The sequence below is a fragment of the Bufo bufo genome, chromosome 3 (assembly GCF_905171765.1).
Source record: "Bufo bufo chromosome 3, aBufBuf1.1, whole genome shotgun sequence".
Classification (NCBI taxonomy): Eukaryota; Metazoa; Chordata; class Amphibia; order Anura; family Bufonidae; genus Bufo; species Bufo bufo.
In genome coordinates this window covers 137754072-137773626 of record NC_053391.1, presented here as the reverse complement: position 1 = coordinate 137773626, position 19555 = coordinate 137754072, and the positions used below count along the sequence as shown (strand labels likewise).

The window sequence follows — 19555 nt, the reverse complement described above, 5'->3', positions numbered from 1 at the left end:
AGGTTATAGAATGCATGCATTGAAGTCAGTAAAAATGGTGCATATTTTGACAAATTTATTAAAACATCGCTTGGGGGGGGCGTGGCTAGAAGCTGTCATGAGCGGACGCGTCTGAACATCGCTCCGGCTCCCGATCTGAATCCTGCCTAATCCTGGACGCTGACAACGTCAAAAAGCCCACAGTACGGTCCTGCAAAGTGAGGGATCTTGCCGAACCTAACTATGAGCCCCAGCAAAGCGCAAGCGGCGGCGGAGCGCTTAAAAGAATATGCCCGACAAGAGGCCCAAAATGGCGCCGGACCCGCCGCCACACCACGCGCTCAACATACCCGCGGGCAAGCGGCTCAGCAGACGAACAGTGAGGAAACAGAAGCGCCTGAACTTACACTGAAAGAGGTGCATGCACAACTCATGTCTGCAATCCTGTCATGCCAAACATCCTTCACTACAAAGATAGAGGAGGTAAAGGTAGACCTTGGCCTACTCAGGCATGATGTACAGCAACTTAGAGAGAGGGTACGAGGTGCAGAGGTAAGAATCTCTGATTTAGAAGACATAACTCGACCCTTACCAGCAAAGATTCAAAATGTGGAGGGATCAGTCGCTTTATGGAGACAAAAGTGTGACGACTTAGAGAATCGTGCCAGGAGAAATAATGTTTGCATACTGGGCATGCCTGAGAAAGCAGAGGGTTCGGATCCATCCACTTTCTTGGAGAATTGGTTTAAAGCTACTTTTCCGGACGCAGCATTTTCCATGGTGTACGCAGTTGAGAGAGCCCATAGGGTTCCGGCACGACCTCCACCACCTGGTGCTCCTCCTAGACCTCTACTGGCTTGCATGTTGAATTGGAAAGATAGAGACCTTATCCTCAGCCAAGCAAGAATCAAGCACTCTATCATGTTTGAAAACGCAAATATTTCACTTTTTCCTGATTTCTCGGCCTAACTCCAGAAGAAAAGGGCGACCTTTGTATCAGGCCTCCTGCACACGGTCGTTTTTTTTCCCGTTTACCTGCCGTTTTTTGCGTTCCGTATACGGAACCATTCATTTCAATGGTTCCGCAAAAAAAAAACGGAATGTACTCCGTATGCATTCCGTTTCCGTATTTCCGTTTTTCCGTTCCGTTTTAACATAGAACATGTCCTATTATTGCCCGCAAATCACGTTCCGTGGCTCCATTCAAGTCAATGGGTCCGCAAAAAAAACGGAACACATACGGAAATGCATCCGTATGTCTTCCGTTTCCGTTACGTTTTTTGCTAAACCATCTATTGAAAATGTTATGCCCAGCCCAATTTTATCTATGTAATTACTGTATACTGTATATGCCATACGGAAAAACGGAACAGAAACGGAAACACAACGGAAACAAAAAACGGAACAACAGATCCATGAAAAACGGACCGCAAAACACTGAAAAAGCCATACGGTCGTGTGCCATAGGCCTCAGTAAAACGGCATGTTCGTGACCTGAACCTACCATATGCAATGGCGTATCCGGCTCGCCTACGTGTGACGGAGGATGGGAAATCGCACTTCTTCACAGATCCGAAAGAAGCAGATGACTGGGTATCCAGGAAAATGTGCAGGGCACCGCCGATCTGAAGTCACTGGACTTAATTGCCCTTTCTTCTTTACTTTCTTTTGATTTGAAGAAGAGGTCTTCTCCATCAGAAGTTACTTACCGTTAGTTTCTTATCACGGTTTCGGGTTATCTGATATAAACTCTTCTCAAGTCATTATTCACGACCAGTGCAGAGTGAGTCATAATGCTTTAGTCAGCAGCTACCAATAATTTGTCAGCTTAATGTATAATACGCAAGGAGCCGGTCAGACACCTGCATAGATTTTGAACAACCTGAACTATGCAGGTCCCTGAACACATAGCCACTGGGAGATTTTTCTCCCATCACTGTTGTTATATCCAGCATAATGCCATATGTTTTGGGATATCTTTTTTCTGTTATATGTTCCATTGTTTTGTTAGGGCAAGATGTAATAATAGATTGCACCTGAAAACTGGGGTACACTCTCTGAAAAATCTGAGAGCAGATTACTTTCACATAGCCCTGATAATGCATGTACATCCGAGAACATTATGGCCACCCTGAGTGTTATTTCCTGGAATGTGAGAGGGATGGGTAACCCAGGGAAAAGAATTGCAATATTCTCACATATCCGTAAATATAATTCACAGGTCCTTGGCCTACAAGAAACCCATCTGACAACAGACACAACCGGTAGAATCAAAAAGCCTTGGGTGCAGTGGATGGGGAATGCTTTTGGTAGCTCACATTCCAGGGGGGTTTCACTGTTGGTGCACCGTTCCATTAGATGGGAGCCCCATAATGTAGAGATGGATCCAGAGGGAAAATATATTTTTGTTTTTGCTCATATAAACTGTGTCCCATATGTGCTCTTGAACATATATTGTCCCCCTCCAGCTAATGTATCAGTTCTTCAGACCGCAGCAGGTTTTGCAGTTCAGTATCCGCATGCCAGACTGCTATGTATGGGGGATCTTAATATGGTAGTGAATAACCAATTAGATAGATTTCTAGCTGGGTCCACACCTGTTTCACATAATACTACCACTGCTTTATCCGCCTGGATAGAGGAAATGGGATGGATGGACCTTTGGAGGGTAAAACATCCAGATCTTGTAGAGTATTCATGTTTTACCCCCTCAAAGGGAGCGCTATCAAGAATAGATTATATGATAGGCACCCCCAACATTTATATGGACCTAGCAGATATCTTTTATGGCCCTCAAGGTAATTCAGACCATGCACCGGTGATAGCCAAATTTAATGTACCAAATACTACAAACCTCCAAGCCAAAATGAGAATATACCCGTTTTGGCTCGCTCTAATGACAAAAAATGACAGAGTACCAGACCAACTTGGGGTATTCCTAGAGCTTCACGATAAAGAAACAGACCCTCTACTATTGTGGGACACCCTAAAAACCTACCTTAGAGGTTGTCTCAAATCCTCAATCACATACATCAAAAAAGATACACAGCGGAAAGAGAAGGCACTGTGCATTAGTGTCAAGGAATCGGAATCCCAGTTCACATCTGATCCCTGAGGCAAACAGGAGTGATTGGTTACAGAAGGGAAGACTATATATGAATTATCTTAAGGAAAAAAGCAGCCGTAAATTGTTTTTCTTTAAACAGCAAGCTTTTGAGATGGGAGATAAAGCGATTAAGATCTTGGCCCATATTGTTAACAAAAACATGGCTGGCCCACCGATTCTCCGTATATGGACATCTGATGGTATCATACAAGAAAGTTTAGAAGGCATAATGAAAGGTTTTTGTGAATTTTACCAAGCCCTATACCAATCTAAAGCATGTCACTCAGAAAATGAACTAGATAAATAACTTGAGGAAGTGACACCTCCTCACCTCACTACTTGTGAGAGAGACACACTTGATAAAGACATAACGTTAGAAGAAATTCACGAAGCTATTACGGGATTAACAAAAGGGAAGTCACCCGGGCCAGATGGGATCCCCCTGGAAGTTTATTCTAAATATATAGATATCTATATCTGTACAAAGCGGCTCAACAAATAGGGGAGCTCCCAATTTCTCTATATGATGCTTCCATAGTAGTGCTATTGAAACCTGACAAGGATCCACTGGATTGTGCATCATATAGGCCCATATCCTTATTAAATCTAGACTACAAAGTGCTCACAAAAATATTGGCCAACAGATTAAATAAAATAATACCCCAAATTATTTATGAGGATCAGACTGGATTTATTCCGGGCCGCTCGACATCCAATAATATTCGCAGAGCACAGATTATAGCACAAATAGGTGTACAAAACAGTAGACAATGGGCTTATGGCATCATTAGACACGGCTAAAGCCTTTGACTCCTTAGAGTGGCTGTACTTGTTGGGGATTCTGGAAAACTTTGGCTTTGGAACAGTGTTCCTTAAATGGATCTAAATAATATATAAGAAACCCAGGGCACATATACTGAAAAATGGCAATGCCTCATCCTCTTTTCCACTGGAACGAGGCAGGGATGTCCTCTTTCTCCCCTATTGTTTGCTATAGCCATAGAACATATAGCCCTTAGAATACATCAGGATCTTGTATTTCATGGAATGGCGGTGGGGGAGAGGGAGGATAGAGTTGGTTTATATGCGGACGACCTTATTTTATTCATGAGCGCAGTGGAAACCACGTTGCCAAGGGCTATTGAACTTATAGAGAAGTTTGGACGATTTTCTGGATTACACATAAATTGGTCTAAATCAGCACTTATGCCTCTTTGGCAAACTACCTGGCCTGCGGTTTATCATAATCTTCGGGTAGTGGAGCACTTTAAATACTTAGGCTGGGTTCACACCTGAGCGTTTTACAGCGCGTTCCTACGCGCTGTAAAACTCTCAACAGGCAAGAACCAATGCTTCCCTATGGGCATGGTTCTCACCTGTGCGTTTTACAGCGCGTACGAACGCGCTGTAAAACGCCCTACGCCCCAAGAAGTACAGGAGCTTCTTTGGGGTGTAGTGTCGCGCGTTCCCATACATAGACTTCCGGGAACGCGCGACAATGGGCGTTCGCTTACTTCCGGAGCCGCGTATGTGACGCCCGGAGAATCGCGCATACAGAGCGCTCAGGTCAGTACGCTCAGGTCTGAACCCAGCGTCAGGCATTTTTATCACTAAAGACCCAAAGGACTCATACTCTCAAAAATTTGCCCCATTAGAGGCCACCTTTATCAATATATTTAAGGTATGGAAGTCCCTTCCCTTGTCAATAATGGGAAGAATAAACCTCATAAAAATTATCCTACTGCCTAAAGGGTTATACTTATTAGAACATGCATGCACCCCAATATCCCACAGTTTCTTTGATCGTATTCACTCCCTGATGGTTAATTTCATCTGGGGGGATGCTAGACATAAACTTGCCCTCGCAACACTGCAAAGATCAAAACAACAAGGAGGAACGGCATTACCAAACTTCCACTTCTATTTCCTGGCGGGTCAATTGAGATACTTATCAACATGAGTTACAGGAGAGTCGCACCAGAATGCAGAATATTATTTACAATATCATCTGGGTATTTCCTCATTGTGGCCAGTTCTTGAGAATATAGGTTTAATTTCTGGACGTGCGGTACAAATACATAGGCTGGCTCATCAGGTGTGGAGGGATGCAAAACTCCATCAGTACAAAGATTGGGCAGGCATTATACCATTATGGGATAATCCATTGTTCCCACATTTACAAAACATCGAAGGGATAAGTATCTGGAAAGAGCATGGAATAACCACACTTCGATATGTTTATCAGGACGGAGTTTTCCTATCCTTTTCTCAACTTCAGGAACAGTTTGGATTGATACGTTCCCAATTTTTTAGATATCTACAAATAAGACATGCCTTCAGGGAACAATTCAAAAACAGTGTAAGAGCTATATCCTCATACCCTCTAATAGGAGTTAAGTCACAGGGTCCCAAAGGAATAATTTCCGCACTCTACACGCACCTTTTGGGGAATCATATGTCGTCACAACCAATGTTGGCCGAGGTTAGATGGAGAAAGGACATTCCTCATCTTACCACAGACGATTGGTCAGAGGCACTAGAGGCCACTACTAAAGTCTCTCCCTCCGTAAACAATAGACTTATACAATTATTTATACTGCATAGGAGTTATTTAACTCCCACCAGATTGCATAAGATGGGTAGGATGAATCACTCCAGGTGTCTTAGATGTGCACAAGCAAATGCCGACTTTTGGCATATGATGTGAGAGTGTAGTTACATCAGAGCGTATTGGCAGGCAGTGCTTAATATACTTTCAGGCATGGGACCTATACCACTATGTCATAAGGTGTGCCTGTTGGGCATATTAGATGAAGATGGGTGGACACACTATAATAAAATATTCTTAGGAGAAGCCCTGTTCCTAGCCCGAAAGGTTATAGCTCTTAAATGGATGGCAGACCACCTGCCTACCATTGGGCTTTGGAAAAAGTTAGTAACTCAAGTGAACCCTATAGAGAATGTGATGTTTATACATAGAAAATGCCCTCAGAAATTTCTGAAAGTGTGGGGAACTTCGTGTGAATCGCCACTGACATTGCCTAACAATATCTTGTTACCTGATATTTAGTCTAAAAAAAAAAAAATCACCCATTACACGCACCTTTATAACATCCACCGGCTTTATTGTACTGTATTTGCAATGTACAAAATGAATAATGCTGCTCTTACACATAAACATATGTATCATTTGAATGTGAAATTATTTCATTGTTCACGTCGCTCTTGTATAGCATATTGACAATCTTGTACTATTGTATATGTACTGATGCCTTAACTTGTTACTTTTCAATAAAACGAGTAAAAAAAAAAAAAAAAGCCACTTGGTTCTAGTAAAGCTATAAAGATTTTACTTCCTTATGTCGTCTCATTCACATTATATAGTGGTGTGACAAAGTTAGGGTACCTATGGTCAAAATTACTGTTACTGTGAGCAGTTAAGGAAGTTGAAGATTAAATGGTCTCCAAAAAACATACAGTTTAAAGATGAAACACACTTTTCAACATGTTAAGCAATATCAGTGTATTATTTTTGTTTTGTAAAATTTTAGAGTGAAAAAAAGGAAAGTACCTTGCAAAAGTATGGGAACCCAAAGAGATTTCAGTGCTCAGATAACTTTGACCGAGGTCTCAGGCCTTAAATAGCCTGTTAGGGTTAAGGCTCGTTCATAATTAGATAATTAGTCCTCTCCTGCATAACGGAAATGGGACGGATCCGTTTTGCAGCCCATAAACTTCTATTATGATGGAATGAGTAACGTAATGCCTCTAAAGGCATTCCTTTATGCATTCCGTCATAGAATTGCGTTATGGTCCATGGTAACGGCATCCATAACGCAATTCACCTTTTACCAGTAAACGAAGCGTGAACGAATTTCATAACCTGAAATTCGCTCATCTCTATTCATAATCATCATTAGGAATGGCCAGGTGATACAAAATTCAAAGCTTTATAAATACCCTGACTCTTCTAACCTTGTCCCAAAAAACCGGACCCATGGGTTCTTCTAAGCAGCTGCCTAACACTCTGAAAATGAAAATGGTCGAAGCCCACAAGAAGATAGCATAGCGTTTTCAGTTTGCCATTTCCTCACTTTGAAATGTAATTAAGAAATGGCAGTTACCAGGAACAGTGGAGGTCTTTTGACTATAAAAGACCTTCAGGAAGATTTATCAGACACTGGAGTTATGGTACATTGTTCTATTGTTCAGCGACACCTGCACAAATATGGCCTTCATGGAAAAGTCATCAGAAGAAAACCTCTCCGACATCTTCTTCACAAAATTCTGCATCAGATTTTTGCAAAACAACATCTAAACAAGCCTGATGCATTTTGGAAACAAGTACTGTGGACCGATGAGGTTAAAATAGAATTCTTTGGCCACAATGAGCAAAGGTATGTTTGGATAAAAAAGGGCACAGAATTTCTTGAAAAAAACACCTTTCCAACCATTAAGCATGGACGTGGATCATTCATGCTTTGGGGTTGTGTTGCAGCCAATGGCACAGGGAACATTTCACGGGTAGAGAAAATAATGGATTAAATGAAATTCCAGCAAACTCTGGAAGCAAACATAACACCAACTATAAAAAAGCTGAAGTTGAAAAGAGGATGGCTTCTACAAATGGATAATGATCCTAAACACACCTCTAAATCCACAATAGACTACCTCAAAATGGCGCAAGCAGAAGGTCCCCTGATCTGAACATCGTTCAAAATCTGCGGATAGACCTCAAAAATGAAGTCCACGCAAGTGCTCTGCATTATGTCACGTTGCATTAGAATCGAATCATCTCAGAAAGACAGTTGAAAATATGTACTGTATAGTTTGCATTTAATCAGAGCTATTCACACTTCACTTAAGAATGATCAATTTATATAAGTAGGTTTAATACTCAAAAACAAACTACTTAACCACCTCCGGACCGCTGTACGCACAGACGCGTCCTGGAGGTGGTTGATTCATTCCGAGTGGACGCGCCGGCGCGTCCTCTCGCGATGGCCGAGATTTCCTGTGAACGCGCGCACACAGGCGCGCGCGCTCACAGGAACGGAAGGTAAGAAAGTGGATCTCCAGCCTGCCAGCGGCGATCGTTCGCTGGCAGGCTGGAGATGTGATTTTTTTTAACCCCTAACAGGTATATTAGACGCTGTTATGATAACAGCGTCTAATATACCTGCTACCTGGTCCTCTGGTGGTCCCCTTTGTTTGGATCGACCACCAGAGGACACAGGTAGCTCAGTAATATGTTGCACCAAGCACCACACTACACTACACCCCCCCCCCGTCACTTATTAACCCCTTATTCACCCTTGATCACCCCATATAGACTCCCTGATCACCCCCCTGTCATTGATTACCCCCCTGTCATTGATCACACCCCTGTAAAGCTCCATTCAGACGTCCGCATGATTTTTACGGATCCACTGATAGATGGATCGGATCCGCAAAACGCACATGGACGTCTGAATGGAGCCTTACAGGGGCATGATCAATGACTGTGGTGATCACCCCATATAGACTCCCTGATCACCCCCGTGTCATTGATTACACCCCTGTCATTGATCACCCCCCTGTAAAGCTCCATTCAGACGTCCGCATGATTTTTACGGATCCACTGATAGATGGATCGGATCCGCAAAACGCACACGGACGTCTGAATGGAGCCTTACAGGGGCATGATCAATGACTGTGGTGATCACCCCATATAGACTCCCTGATCACCCCCCTGTCATTGATTACCCCCCTGTCATTGATCACCCCCCTGTAAAGCTCCATTCAGACGTCCGCATGATTTTTACGGATCCACTGATAGATGGATCGGATCCGCAAAACGCACACGGACGTCTGAATGGAGCCTTACAGGGGCATGATCAATGACTGTGGTGATCACCCCATATAGACTCCCTGATCACCCCCCTGTCATTGATTACCCCCCTGTCATTGATCAACCCCCTGTAAAGCTCCATTCAGATGTCCGCATGATTTTTACGGATCCACTGATAGATGGATCGGATCCGCAAAACGCACACGGACGTCTGAATGGAGCCTTACAGGGGCATGATCAATGACTGTGGTGATCACCCCATATAGACTCCCTGATCACCCCCCTGTCATTGATTACCCCCCCCTGTCATTGATCAACCCCCTGAAAAGCTCCATTCAGATGTCCGCATGATTTTTACGGATCCACTGATAGATGGATCGGATCCGCAAAACGCACACGGACGTCTGAATGGAGCCTTACAGGGGCGTGATCAATGACTGTGGTGATCACCCCATATAGACTCCCTGATCACCCCCCTGTCATTGATCACCCCCCTGTCATTGATCACCCCTCTGTAAGGCTCCATTCAGACATTTTTTTGGCCCAAGTTAGCGGAATTTTTATTTTTTTTCTTACAATGTCTCATATTCCACTAACTTGTGTCAAAAAATTAAATCTCACATGAACTCACCATACCCCACACGGAATCCAAATGCGTAAAATTTTTTAGACATTTATATTCCAGACTTCTTCTCACGCTTTAGGGCCCCTAGAATGCCAGGGCAGTATAAATACCCCACATGTGACCCCATTTCGGAAAGAAGACACCCCCAGGTATTCCGTGAGGGGCATATTGAGTCCATGAAAGATTGAAATTTTTGTCCCAAGTTAGCGGAAAGGGAGACTTTGTGAGAAAAAAATAAATAAAATCAATTTCCGCTAACTTGTGCCAAAAAATTTTTTTTTCTATGAACTCGCCATGCCCCTCATTGAATACCTTGGGGTGTCTTCTTTCCAAAATGGGGTCACATGTGGGGTATTTATACTGCCCTGGCATTCTAGGGGCCCTAAAGCGTGAGAAGAAGTCTGGGATCCAAATGTCTAAAAATGCCCTCATAAAAGGAATGTGGGCCCCTTTGCGCATTTAGGCTGCAAAAAAGTGTCACACGTCTGGTATCGCCGTACTCAGGAGAAGTTGGGGAATGTGTTTTGGGGTGTCATTTTACATATACCCATGCTGGGTGAGAGAAATATCTTGGTCAAATGCCAACTTTGTATAAAAAAATGGGAAAAGTTGTCTTTTGCCAAGATATTTCTCTCACCCAGCATGGGTATATGTAAAATGACACCCCAAAACACATTCCCCAACTTCTCCCGAGTACGGAGATACCAGATGTGTGACACTTTTTTGCAGCCTAGGTGGGCAAAGGGGCCCACAATCCAAAGAGCACCTTTCGGATTTCACAGGTCATTTACCTACTTACCACACATTAGGGCCCCTGGAAAATGCCAGGGCAGTATAACTACCCCACAAGTGACCCCATTTTGGAAAGAAGACACCCCAAGGTATTCCGTGAGGGGCATGGCGAGTTCCTAGAATTTTTTATTTTTTGTCACAAGTTAGTGGAAAATAATGATTTTTATTTTATTTATTTTTTTCTTACATAGTCTCATATTCCACTAACTTGTGACAAAAAATAAAAACTTCCATGAACTCACTATGCCCATCAGCGAATACATTGGGGTGTCTTCTTTCCAAAATGGGGTCACTTGTGGGGTAGTTATACTGCCCTGGCATTCTAGGGGCCCAAATGTGTGGTAAGGAGTTTGAAATCAAATTCTGTAAAAAATGACCAGTGAAATCCGAAAGGTGCTCTTTGGAATATGGGCCCCTTTGCCCACCTAGGCTGCAAAAAAGTGTCACACATCTGGTATCTCCGTACTCAGGAGAAGTTGGGGAATGTGTTTTGGGGTGTCATTTTACATATACCCATGCTGGGTGAGAGAAATATCTTGGCAAAAGACAACTTTTCCCATTTTTTTATACAAAGTTGGCATTTGACCAAGATATTTATCTCACCCAGCATGGGTATATGTAAAAAGACACCCCAAAACACATTCCTCAACTTCTCCTAAATATAGAGATACCAGATGTGTGACACTTTTTTGCAGCCTAGGTGGGCAAAGGGGCCCATATTCCAAAGAGCACCTTTCGGATTTCACTGGTCATTTTTTACAGAATTTGATTTCAAACTCCTTACCACACATTTGGGCCCCTAGAATGCCAGGGCAGTATAACTACCCCACAAGTGACCCCATTTTGGAAAGAAGAGACCCCAAGGTATTTCGTGATGGGCATAGTGAGTTCATAGAACTTTTTATTTTTTGTCACAAGTTAGTGGAATATGAGACTTTGTAAGAAAAAAAAAAAAAAAAAAAGAAATCATCATTTTCCGCTAACTTGTGACAAAAATAAAAAGTTCTATGAACTCACTAGGCCCATCAGCGAATACCTTAGGGTGTCTACTTTCCGAAATGGGGTCATTTGTGGGGTGTTTGTACTGTCTGGGCATTGTAGAACCTCAGGAAACATGACAGGTGCTCAGAAAGTCAGAGCTGCTTCAAAAAGCGGAAATTCACATTTTTGTACCATAGTTTGTAAACGCTATAACTTTTACCCAAACCATTTTTTTTTTTTACCCAAACATTTTTTTTTTATCAAAGACATGTAGAACAATAAATTTAGAGCAAAATTTATATATGGATCTCGGTTTTTTTTGCAAAATTTTACAACTGAAAGTGAAAAATGTCATTTTTTTGCAAAAAAATCGTTAAATTTCGATTAATAACAAAAAAAGTAAAAATGTCAGCAGCAATGAAATACCACCAAATGAAAGCTCTATTAGTGAGAAGAAAAGGAGGTAAAATTCATTTGGGTGGTAAGTTGCATGACCGATCAATAAACGGTGAAAGTAGTGTAGGTCAGAAGTGTAAAAAGTGGCCTGGTCTTTCAGGGTGTTTAAGCACTGGGGGCTGAGGTGGTTAAAGAGGTAGTCCAGTTTAAGGGGAAAAAACATTTTTGAACATCTTGTTAGGGAATTCTGAGTTAATAGACAATTCAGAATCCTCATCTGGCAACAGTAGACCCTTGCCCTGGAGGATGAGCCCTGCATCCCAGATTACCCTTTGTATGGACAATATGTAATTATGGTACTTAATTTCCTCTGTAGTGGTGCTTGACTCTTTTCTTTCCAGGTTCCCCTACAGGTTAAGTTGATCATGTTGGGGTCTCAGGATGGGGTTACTTTATGACATCCAAAGTGGACAATCCCTTTAATGCTGATGCAATACATTCATGATAAAGCAATGATAAAGCCTACTTCTACTCTGAGTAGAATCCCTGCCCCCATTTCCTTGTATCAAGTCTCACCTCTTTGGTTCTCATAATTGTCTTACATATATAGTTATCAGGTTCCCATGTCATACCTGTCTTTGTTAGGGCTCATGCACACAACCGTTGTTGGCAAACAGCGGGTCTTCAATATACGGACACTGGCCGTTCGTGCACCGCATCACGGATGCAGACCCATTCACTTGAATGGGTCTGCAAATTGGAAGGTGCGGTGCGAAATGGTAGTACTTCCGTGGGTTGCACTTCTTCTTTTTTGCGGTGCTGACCGTTGGATGCGAATCGCAGACCTTATTCAAATGAATGGGTCCTGCATCCGCACACAGCGGCCCTACGGTCATTGCGAACCACAGCACGGGCCAGGCCCCCGCACGTTCGTGTGCATGAGCCCTTATACTGTATTTCTTCTCTGAAAAGATTTACTAATTACCAGGAAGATATTAACTTGCTTTCCTTGATTCTAGTGACATATGAAATGCTAAGAGATGCACCACCAGGATTCTACCCCAGGCTTGGCTTGATTGGGTTTGCTGGAATCGTAGGATTATTCCTTGCAAAAGGTTAGTGGATCCAGATTCAAAATATCTTGGGCATTTTACTCTTTTATTGTTTCCTTCCCTTTGCTGCCAGGTCCTCATGGGCAACAGAGGACACATGATGATGAAATTTATAATGATCTTTATTTATGTAGTGCCAGCATTTTCAGCAGTGCTTTACGCTTTAGAGGGTACAAAACCAGACGTTACATAGCAAAACTAATAATTAAAAAAAGGCATGAGGACCCTACTCTTTACAAAAATTCTCATGCTTATTTCTAGGCATGAGATTTAAATTGTTTCGGAGCTCTGTGTCTGCGCAGCCTGTTTAGTCCTTGCCACCCTCATCATTATTCCTGGCGCGGGTGGCTCTGGATCACCTTAAGAGCCTGGCACTAACTGTATCCAGGCTCCCGCTGTAACAACAAGGATCAGAAAATAACGCCAATTTCGGGTGGTTAACTCCCTAGATGTTGCGGTCATTAGTGTCTAGACAAAAGACGGAGATGGCTTACTCTTCCACCACTGGCCCCTTTGAAGCACAATTGTGGGGTGCCAATGCATTGCCATGACAGCCAGCCACAAACACAGCTTAAGGCTTCAGTGATTTGGTCAGGGATTTCCATCACTGATTGTGAGCCAAAACCAGGGGCTGGTCAAAAACACAGAACAGTTAAAAATCTTTGCACTATACCTTATGTCTGTGTAGGTTCCACTTGGTTGTGGCTCACAATAACTGATGGAAATCGCTGACCAAACACTGAAGTGTGACCTAGGCCTAATAGACTGCCCATCACTGTTACAGTGAAAGGCTAAATGCATTGGTATACTTGTGCATTATAAAAAGCCATATCTCCTAGTGAGGATATAAAAAGAATAACTAAAGTTAATCAATAGTTAAAGTAATAAAATTTATTAAAAAAATAATAATAATTCCCTAAAAAGTTTTTATATTTTCTAGTGGTAAAACTTGCGCACACGTATATGATATTACCGTGCTTGCACCAACAAGTACTGTATAATAAAGATGTTAGCGTCTTTTAAACCACCCCATGAACAACCTAAAAACATAAAAATACGGAATTTACTGCACTCAAAATAAGTAAATAAATATTAATCAATAAGTCCCATGTACCCCAAAAATGGTATAAAAACTACATGTCGCCTTGCAGAAAACAAGTCCACATAGGGCTACAACAGCGCAAAGAGTTGTGGGTCTTGGAATGTGGCGACATAACAAGATGTGCTGTTATTATGCAAAAGTAGTAAAAAACAAATACAACCTTACATGTTTGGTATTGCCATCATCGTACTGACCCACAGAATACCAGTAACATGCTAGTTATGCCACACAGCGAATTTAGTAAATTTAAAGAGCAGAGAACCACGGCAGAACTGCTTTTTTTCCCATTACCTTCCCACAAAGCTAATAAAAGTTCATAAGTGTATGTATCTCTATAATATTCAACACAGAATCGGTAATGCAAGTTACGTTTCACAGTTACATCATATTCACAGTGGGTGGAAATGTTGTAACTGAAATAAAACTTCAAAGTTTATTAGGTATACATTAAAATAAAGGGGGAGGGTATGCGAGCCCTACCTCGATGTGTACAAACAAACAAAAAATTGACGGTAAACTAGTCGATACTCTGAACTATAAATGCGGACCACCAAGTATCCCCTCAGAGTTCCCTTACGTAACAACAGTGGGATTGTTGGCTGTCTCAAGGGATATAACCCAGAGTGTACGCAGCTGACTAACGCGCTGCACTCTGCGGTATATATGGTATCTATTGATGAAGCTGCTGTGACGCAGTGTGTCTTCAACATATTACCAGCCACTATCAGTTCAGAGATAGCATGTAACCAGACACCTAACAGCTACTGATCCTATGGTCTGGGAGTGTGAGTGACTTTAAAGACTTTTTCACTGACCTGAATAAGAATGACCTGGGACTATATTTCACGTCGGAAATCCATCAAAACCACATCACCTTTTTAGATCTTAACATATTTAAGAATCCTGAAGGGAATATAGGCACACGTCTGTTCCGGAAGGACACAGCCACTAATAGCCTCCTACGTTGGGACCGCTGCCATCTTGTAGCTCTGAAAAAAGGTATTCCCAAAGGGCAGTACTTAAGATTACGCAGAAACTGCTCTAGGGTGGCAGACTACCGGGTGGCGGCTAGGGACCTTCAGAGTAGGTTTACGGATAGCGGATATCCACGGCAGGTCTTGACGAACGCATACCAGCATTCACTTGCTGTAAACCGCGATACACTGCTGGTACCATGTACCAGAGGTAGCGATGATAACCAAGTCCGGATTATTGCCACATTTGATGAGGCTCAGAGAGATGTACGCGAGGTCCTCACCCGCTTTTGGGGCATCCTTAAATCGGACCCAGATGTGGGACACCTTGTAGGTGATACCCCAAGTATTACCTTTCGCCGTGGCCTGCAGTTTAAGAGATCGTTTGGTGCACAGTTTTTTTACAACCCCACAACCGGGGACGTGGCTCGATCGCCAACCGAAGGGCACGTTCCCCTGTAGTGGGTGTGTGGCATGCGGTTCAATTGAGAGGGGGGACAGTTTTATCAGTACTGTGACACAAAAAATATTTGCAATTTGGTCATTCATAAATTGCAGAACCAGATGGGTCATCTATCTGGCAACGTGTATGTGTGGCCTCCAGTATGTAGGCAAAACCATACGGGAGTTCCGACGGAGGATAGGGGAACATCTCACCGATATCCGCAATGATGCGGATACCCCTATCGCACGTCACATCTCCATAAGCCACTCTGGTAACGTGGAGACGATGAGATTTCAAGGTTTTGAGGTCATTAGAAGAACTCCTAGAGGAGGGGACTTTGATACTAAACTGTTACAGAAGGAGGCAGAATGGACGTTCAGGCTACGAACCACACGTCCAGGAGGTCTGAATGAACACATCGCATATACTTGTTTCATTTAAAGGTGATATCTGGTTCTGTAAGGGCTATTTGACCATGAAGGAGAGTGATGGGGTGCTGCGCCAGATGACCTGGCCTCCACAGTCACCGGACCTGAACCCAATCGAGATGGTTTGGGGTGAGCTGGACCGCAGAGTGAAGGCAAAAGGGCCAACAAGTGCTAAGCATCTCTGGGAACTCCTTCAAGACTGTTGGAAGACCATTTCAGGAGACTACCTCTTGAAGCTCATCAAGAGAATGCCAAGAGTGTGCAAAGCAGTAATCAAAGCAAAAGGTGGCTACTTTGAAGAACCTAGAATATGACATATTTTCAGTTGTTTCACACTTGTTTGTTATGTATATAATTCCACATGTGTTAATTCATAGTTTTGATGCCTTCATAGTCATGAAAATAAAGAAAACTCTTTGAATGAGAAGGTGGTCCAGACTTTTGGTCTGTACTGTAGCTTCACAGTACCTTTGGTGCTGAGGCCTGTCAGTATGTATTTTACTGCCGATTGGTCCCTGTTGACATATGGGAGTGTGTTTACACTCTATAGAGGATCGCGTCGCCGAGATGGGGGAGGGCGGAGGCGTTCAGTCTGTGTGACACGCCTACTGCTCTCCTATTCGCCGGCAACCGCTGGATCCGCCCCGTTGGGGAGGGGTTTCCCCTTTTTGACAAGCTGTAAGCCGCGGCCGTATTACGGCCACCCTAGCGCCGATGCCGTAGCCTCACCACATGAGGCATACGCCTTTCTTTATGTTTGTTTGTCCTGAACTCTGGTTACCCAGCTCCTGATGAGCCTAATAGGCGAAACGTAGACTAGTGAATAGGGCACAGGTTCAGCGCTATCCCCTTCATGGGGACATAGGATAGATAGCCGCTATGTTATTGTAGCCAGACAATCCTACGGCACAATAATAGAGGCAGTGAGGGGACTATATAATATTGGTGGGGAGGCTAACATTATGTTACCCACTGAATTTAAGTAGATCCCAGCCTTGTAGTTGTTAGTTGTCTGGTTACATGCTATCTCTAATATGTTGAAGACACACTGCGTCACAGCAGCTTCATCAATAGATACCAGTTATTATATACTGCAGAGTGCAGCGCGTTAGTCAGCTGCGTACACTCTGGGTTATATCCCTTGAGACAGCCAACAACGTGCTGGGAGCTCTGAGGGGATACTTGGTGGTCCGCATTTGTAGTTCAGAGTATCGACTAGTTTACCGTCGATTTTTTGTTTGTTTGTTTGTACACATCGAGGTAGGGCTCGCATACCATCCCCCTTTATTTTAACGTATGCCTAATAAACTTTGAAGTTTTATTTCATTTACAATGTTTCCACCCACTGTGAAAATAATACATAAGTTTATGTACCCCAAAATGGTGTCACTAATAACACAATTTGTACTCCTCCTTTGCTGAAATTACTTCTCAAAAATGCTAAGAGTGGTACTCTTTTACTCTTCTAGAAAAAAAGTTGTGCGATTTCTGGGAGAACAATGATTCACTCACGTCCCTGCTGTATGTGCTCCTAGATGGCTCCTCTTCTAAATGAACTGTTCTGCGCAGGCGCATGAGAGGATACGTCCAGGGGCAGCAAAGACAAAAGTGATGTGGGTGAATCACATCACCGCCAACATCTTGTGCCCTATGGATGTAGTGGGGGGGGGGGGGGGGGGGGGGGGGGTGACAAGTACTGATGAATATGCAGGCTTAGGGCCTTCTACACAGCAAAAGGGGTAAGATGTTGTGTGACGTACAGATGTATGTCACACAAGAAATAGACTACGACATATCTGCCATAAATCTTACAAACTGGCTATCCTCTTGAAGTATGGAGTCTAACAGAATGAAGTGGTCAGGAACCATATAGAAGGATCCCCTCTTATGGATCCACAGGGGTCCATCATATTGATTATCCACAGATGTAACTGTTTATTCACACATCAGTGATTCACGTCCGTGTGCTATCTGTGTTCTCCATTGGCAGCACACAGATCTGTTGATATCTTTATGTGTATTTAGACGTGTTTTTTACAGATTTTTGGTCTGCAGGATAAACACAGTTGCGTGCACTACTTTGGTCCATTCTGTGGACAGAACGTGCCCATTCTATTCAATGGGGCTGTAAAAACCAAAGAAAGCACATAGATACCATTCATGTGCGGTCCATTTTTCAGTAATCTAATGCATAGAAAACTGATAAAAAATTTTTTTGAAATAAGCCCTAAATGTGTTTTGCGAACAGCTGTCACTCTTCCTTTTGCAGGATTTTCTGGTTTGGCTAACATAAGCTAATTTGCATACTTTTTTCCCCATGTTGCATTGCTTGTAAATAAGTCTCTTGGTCTCTTTAATGAGAACCAGTAACGTTCACAACCCTGTGTGGATAGTAAACTGGAAGCACCAAAATTGGCATTTTTAAGACTCGTTGTAATGTTTGATTTATCAGAAATTAATGACATTTATTCTGAAAACAAACATGCCGCTTCATATGACCAAACTGACACCGCTACACAAATTTCATTTTATTCATACTTTACCTTAGTTTGTAGTTGAATGCATTCTGGATGTCTTATCTTAACCACTTGCCGTCACGGTAACGCGGATAGGCGTCCGGACGGCAGCACTCTCAGGTCTCAGTGACTCCTATTGGCGTCATCTCGTGAGACCTGAGATTTCCTGTGAACGCGCGCTCACAGGATTGCGCAGAAGACATATTTAACTACAGCCTGCCAGCAGCGATCATTGGCTGGCAGGCTGTAGATTTTTAAAAGATCCAATCAAAGAGGTATGTCAGATGCTATTTTGTAAATAGCATCTGATATACCTGCTACCTGCTCCTCTGGTGGTCCCTTTTGCTTGGATCGACCACCAGAGGACACAGGCAGCTCTGTAAGTAGCACCAAGCACCACACACACATTAAACACCCCCCCCCCCCTGTCACTTATTAACCCCTGGTCACCACATATAGACTCCCTGATCACCCCCCTGTCATTGATCACCCCCCTGTAAGGGTCCCTTATCACCGCCAGTTAGTTAGCTACTTGTTAGGTAGTTAGCGCCCAGCCCACCGCAGTCACTGATTAGTCGCTGATTAGCGTCATCACTGTCACTAATCAACACTAGTACTATATAGTATCTGTAAGTGATCAAGACTGATCGCAATCAGATCTATATCAGTACATTAGGGTCACCTTAGGCTCTACAAAAAACGCAGTGTTCACCCGATCAGGCCTGATCTTGTGCCCACACTTGCGTTCAGTACGCCCCACCGCAGTGACAGAATAATTTTTTTTCTGATCACTGCAAAAGCACCGTAAAATCGCTGCGGGGCTATAAAGATCACTTTTGAGCTTTTTGGATCTTTATTAGCAATCCCGGCTTTACTTCGCAATCACTCCTTTTTACTAGGCAGGTGTGCTCTTTTTCCTGGGTAGTCTCAAAGGAATACCCCCTAAATTTAGTTAGCCCAAAATGTCAAAAAAAGGGGTATTCCGCTGAAGAGTACTTTTAGGATTTCATATATACAAACTAAGAAGACAGGTTGGCATTAGCAGGAGGTGCTTCAAACCCACATGCAGTTGTGCATACATATAGGGGAGCAAATCCTGCACTTGTGGCCCGTTGCTAATGGCAATCCCCAGCAAAATGCATACAATGGAGGATGCCCGCGGCGAACCACAAGTACCACAATAGACATCCTACACAAGGTAACAAGTGCGGATGTAATAATTAATATAACAATATAACAAAACAATAACAAACAATAACAATTTTAAAA

At 43.0% G+C, this 19555-nt stretch overlaps 1 protein-coding gene across 1 annotated transcript in view; it reads left to right on the top strand.

The window, feature by feature from the left end:
- The window catches only part of APOO (apolipoprotein O), a 153032-nt gene that overhangs the window by 82548 nt on the left and 50929 nt on the right, over nt 1–19555 (top strand). Inside the window, exon 5 of the mRNA XM_040423651.1 lies at nt 12729–12824. Within this exon, the coding sequence (XP_040279585.1) occupies nt 12729–12824 (96 nt within the window). The remainder of the gene's footprint in view (nt 1–12728; nt 12825–19555) is intronic.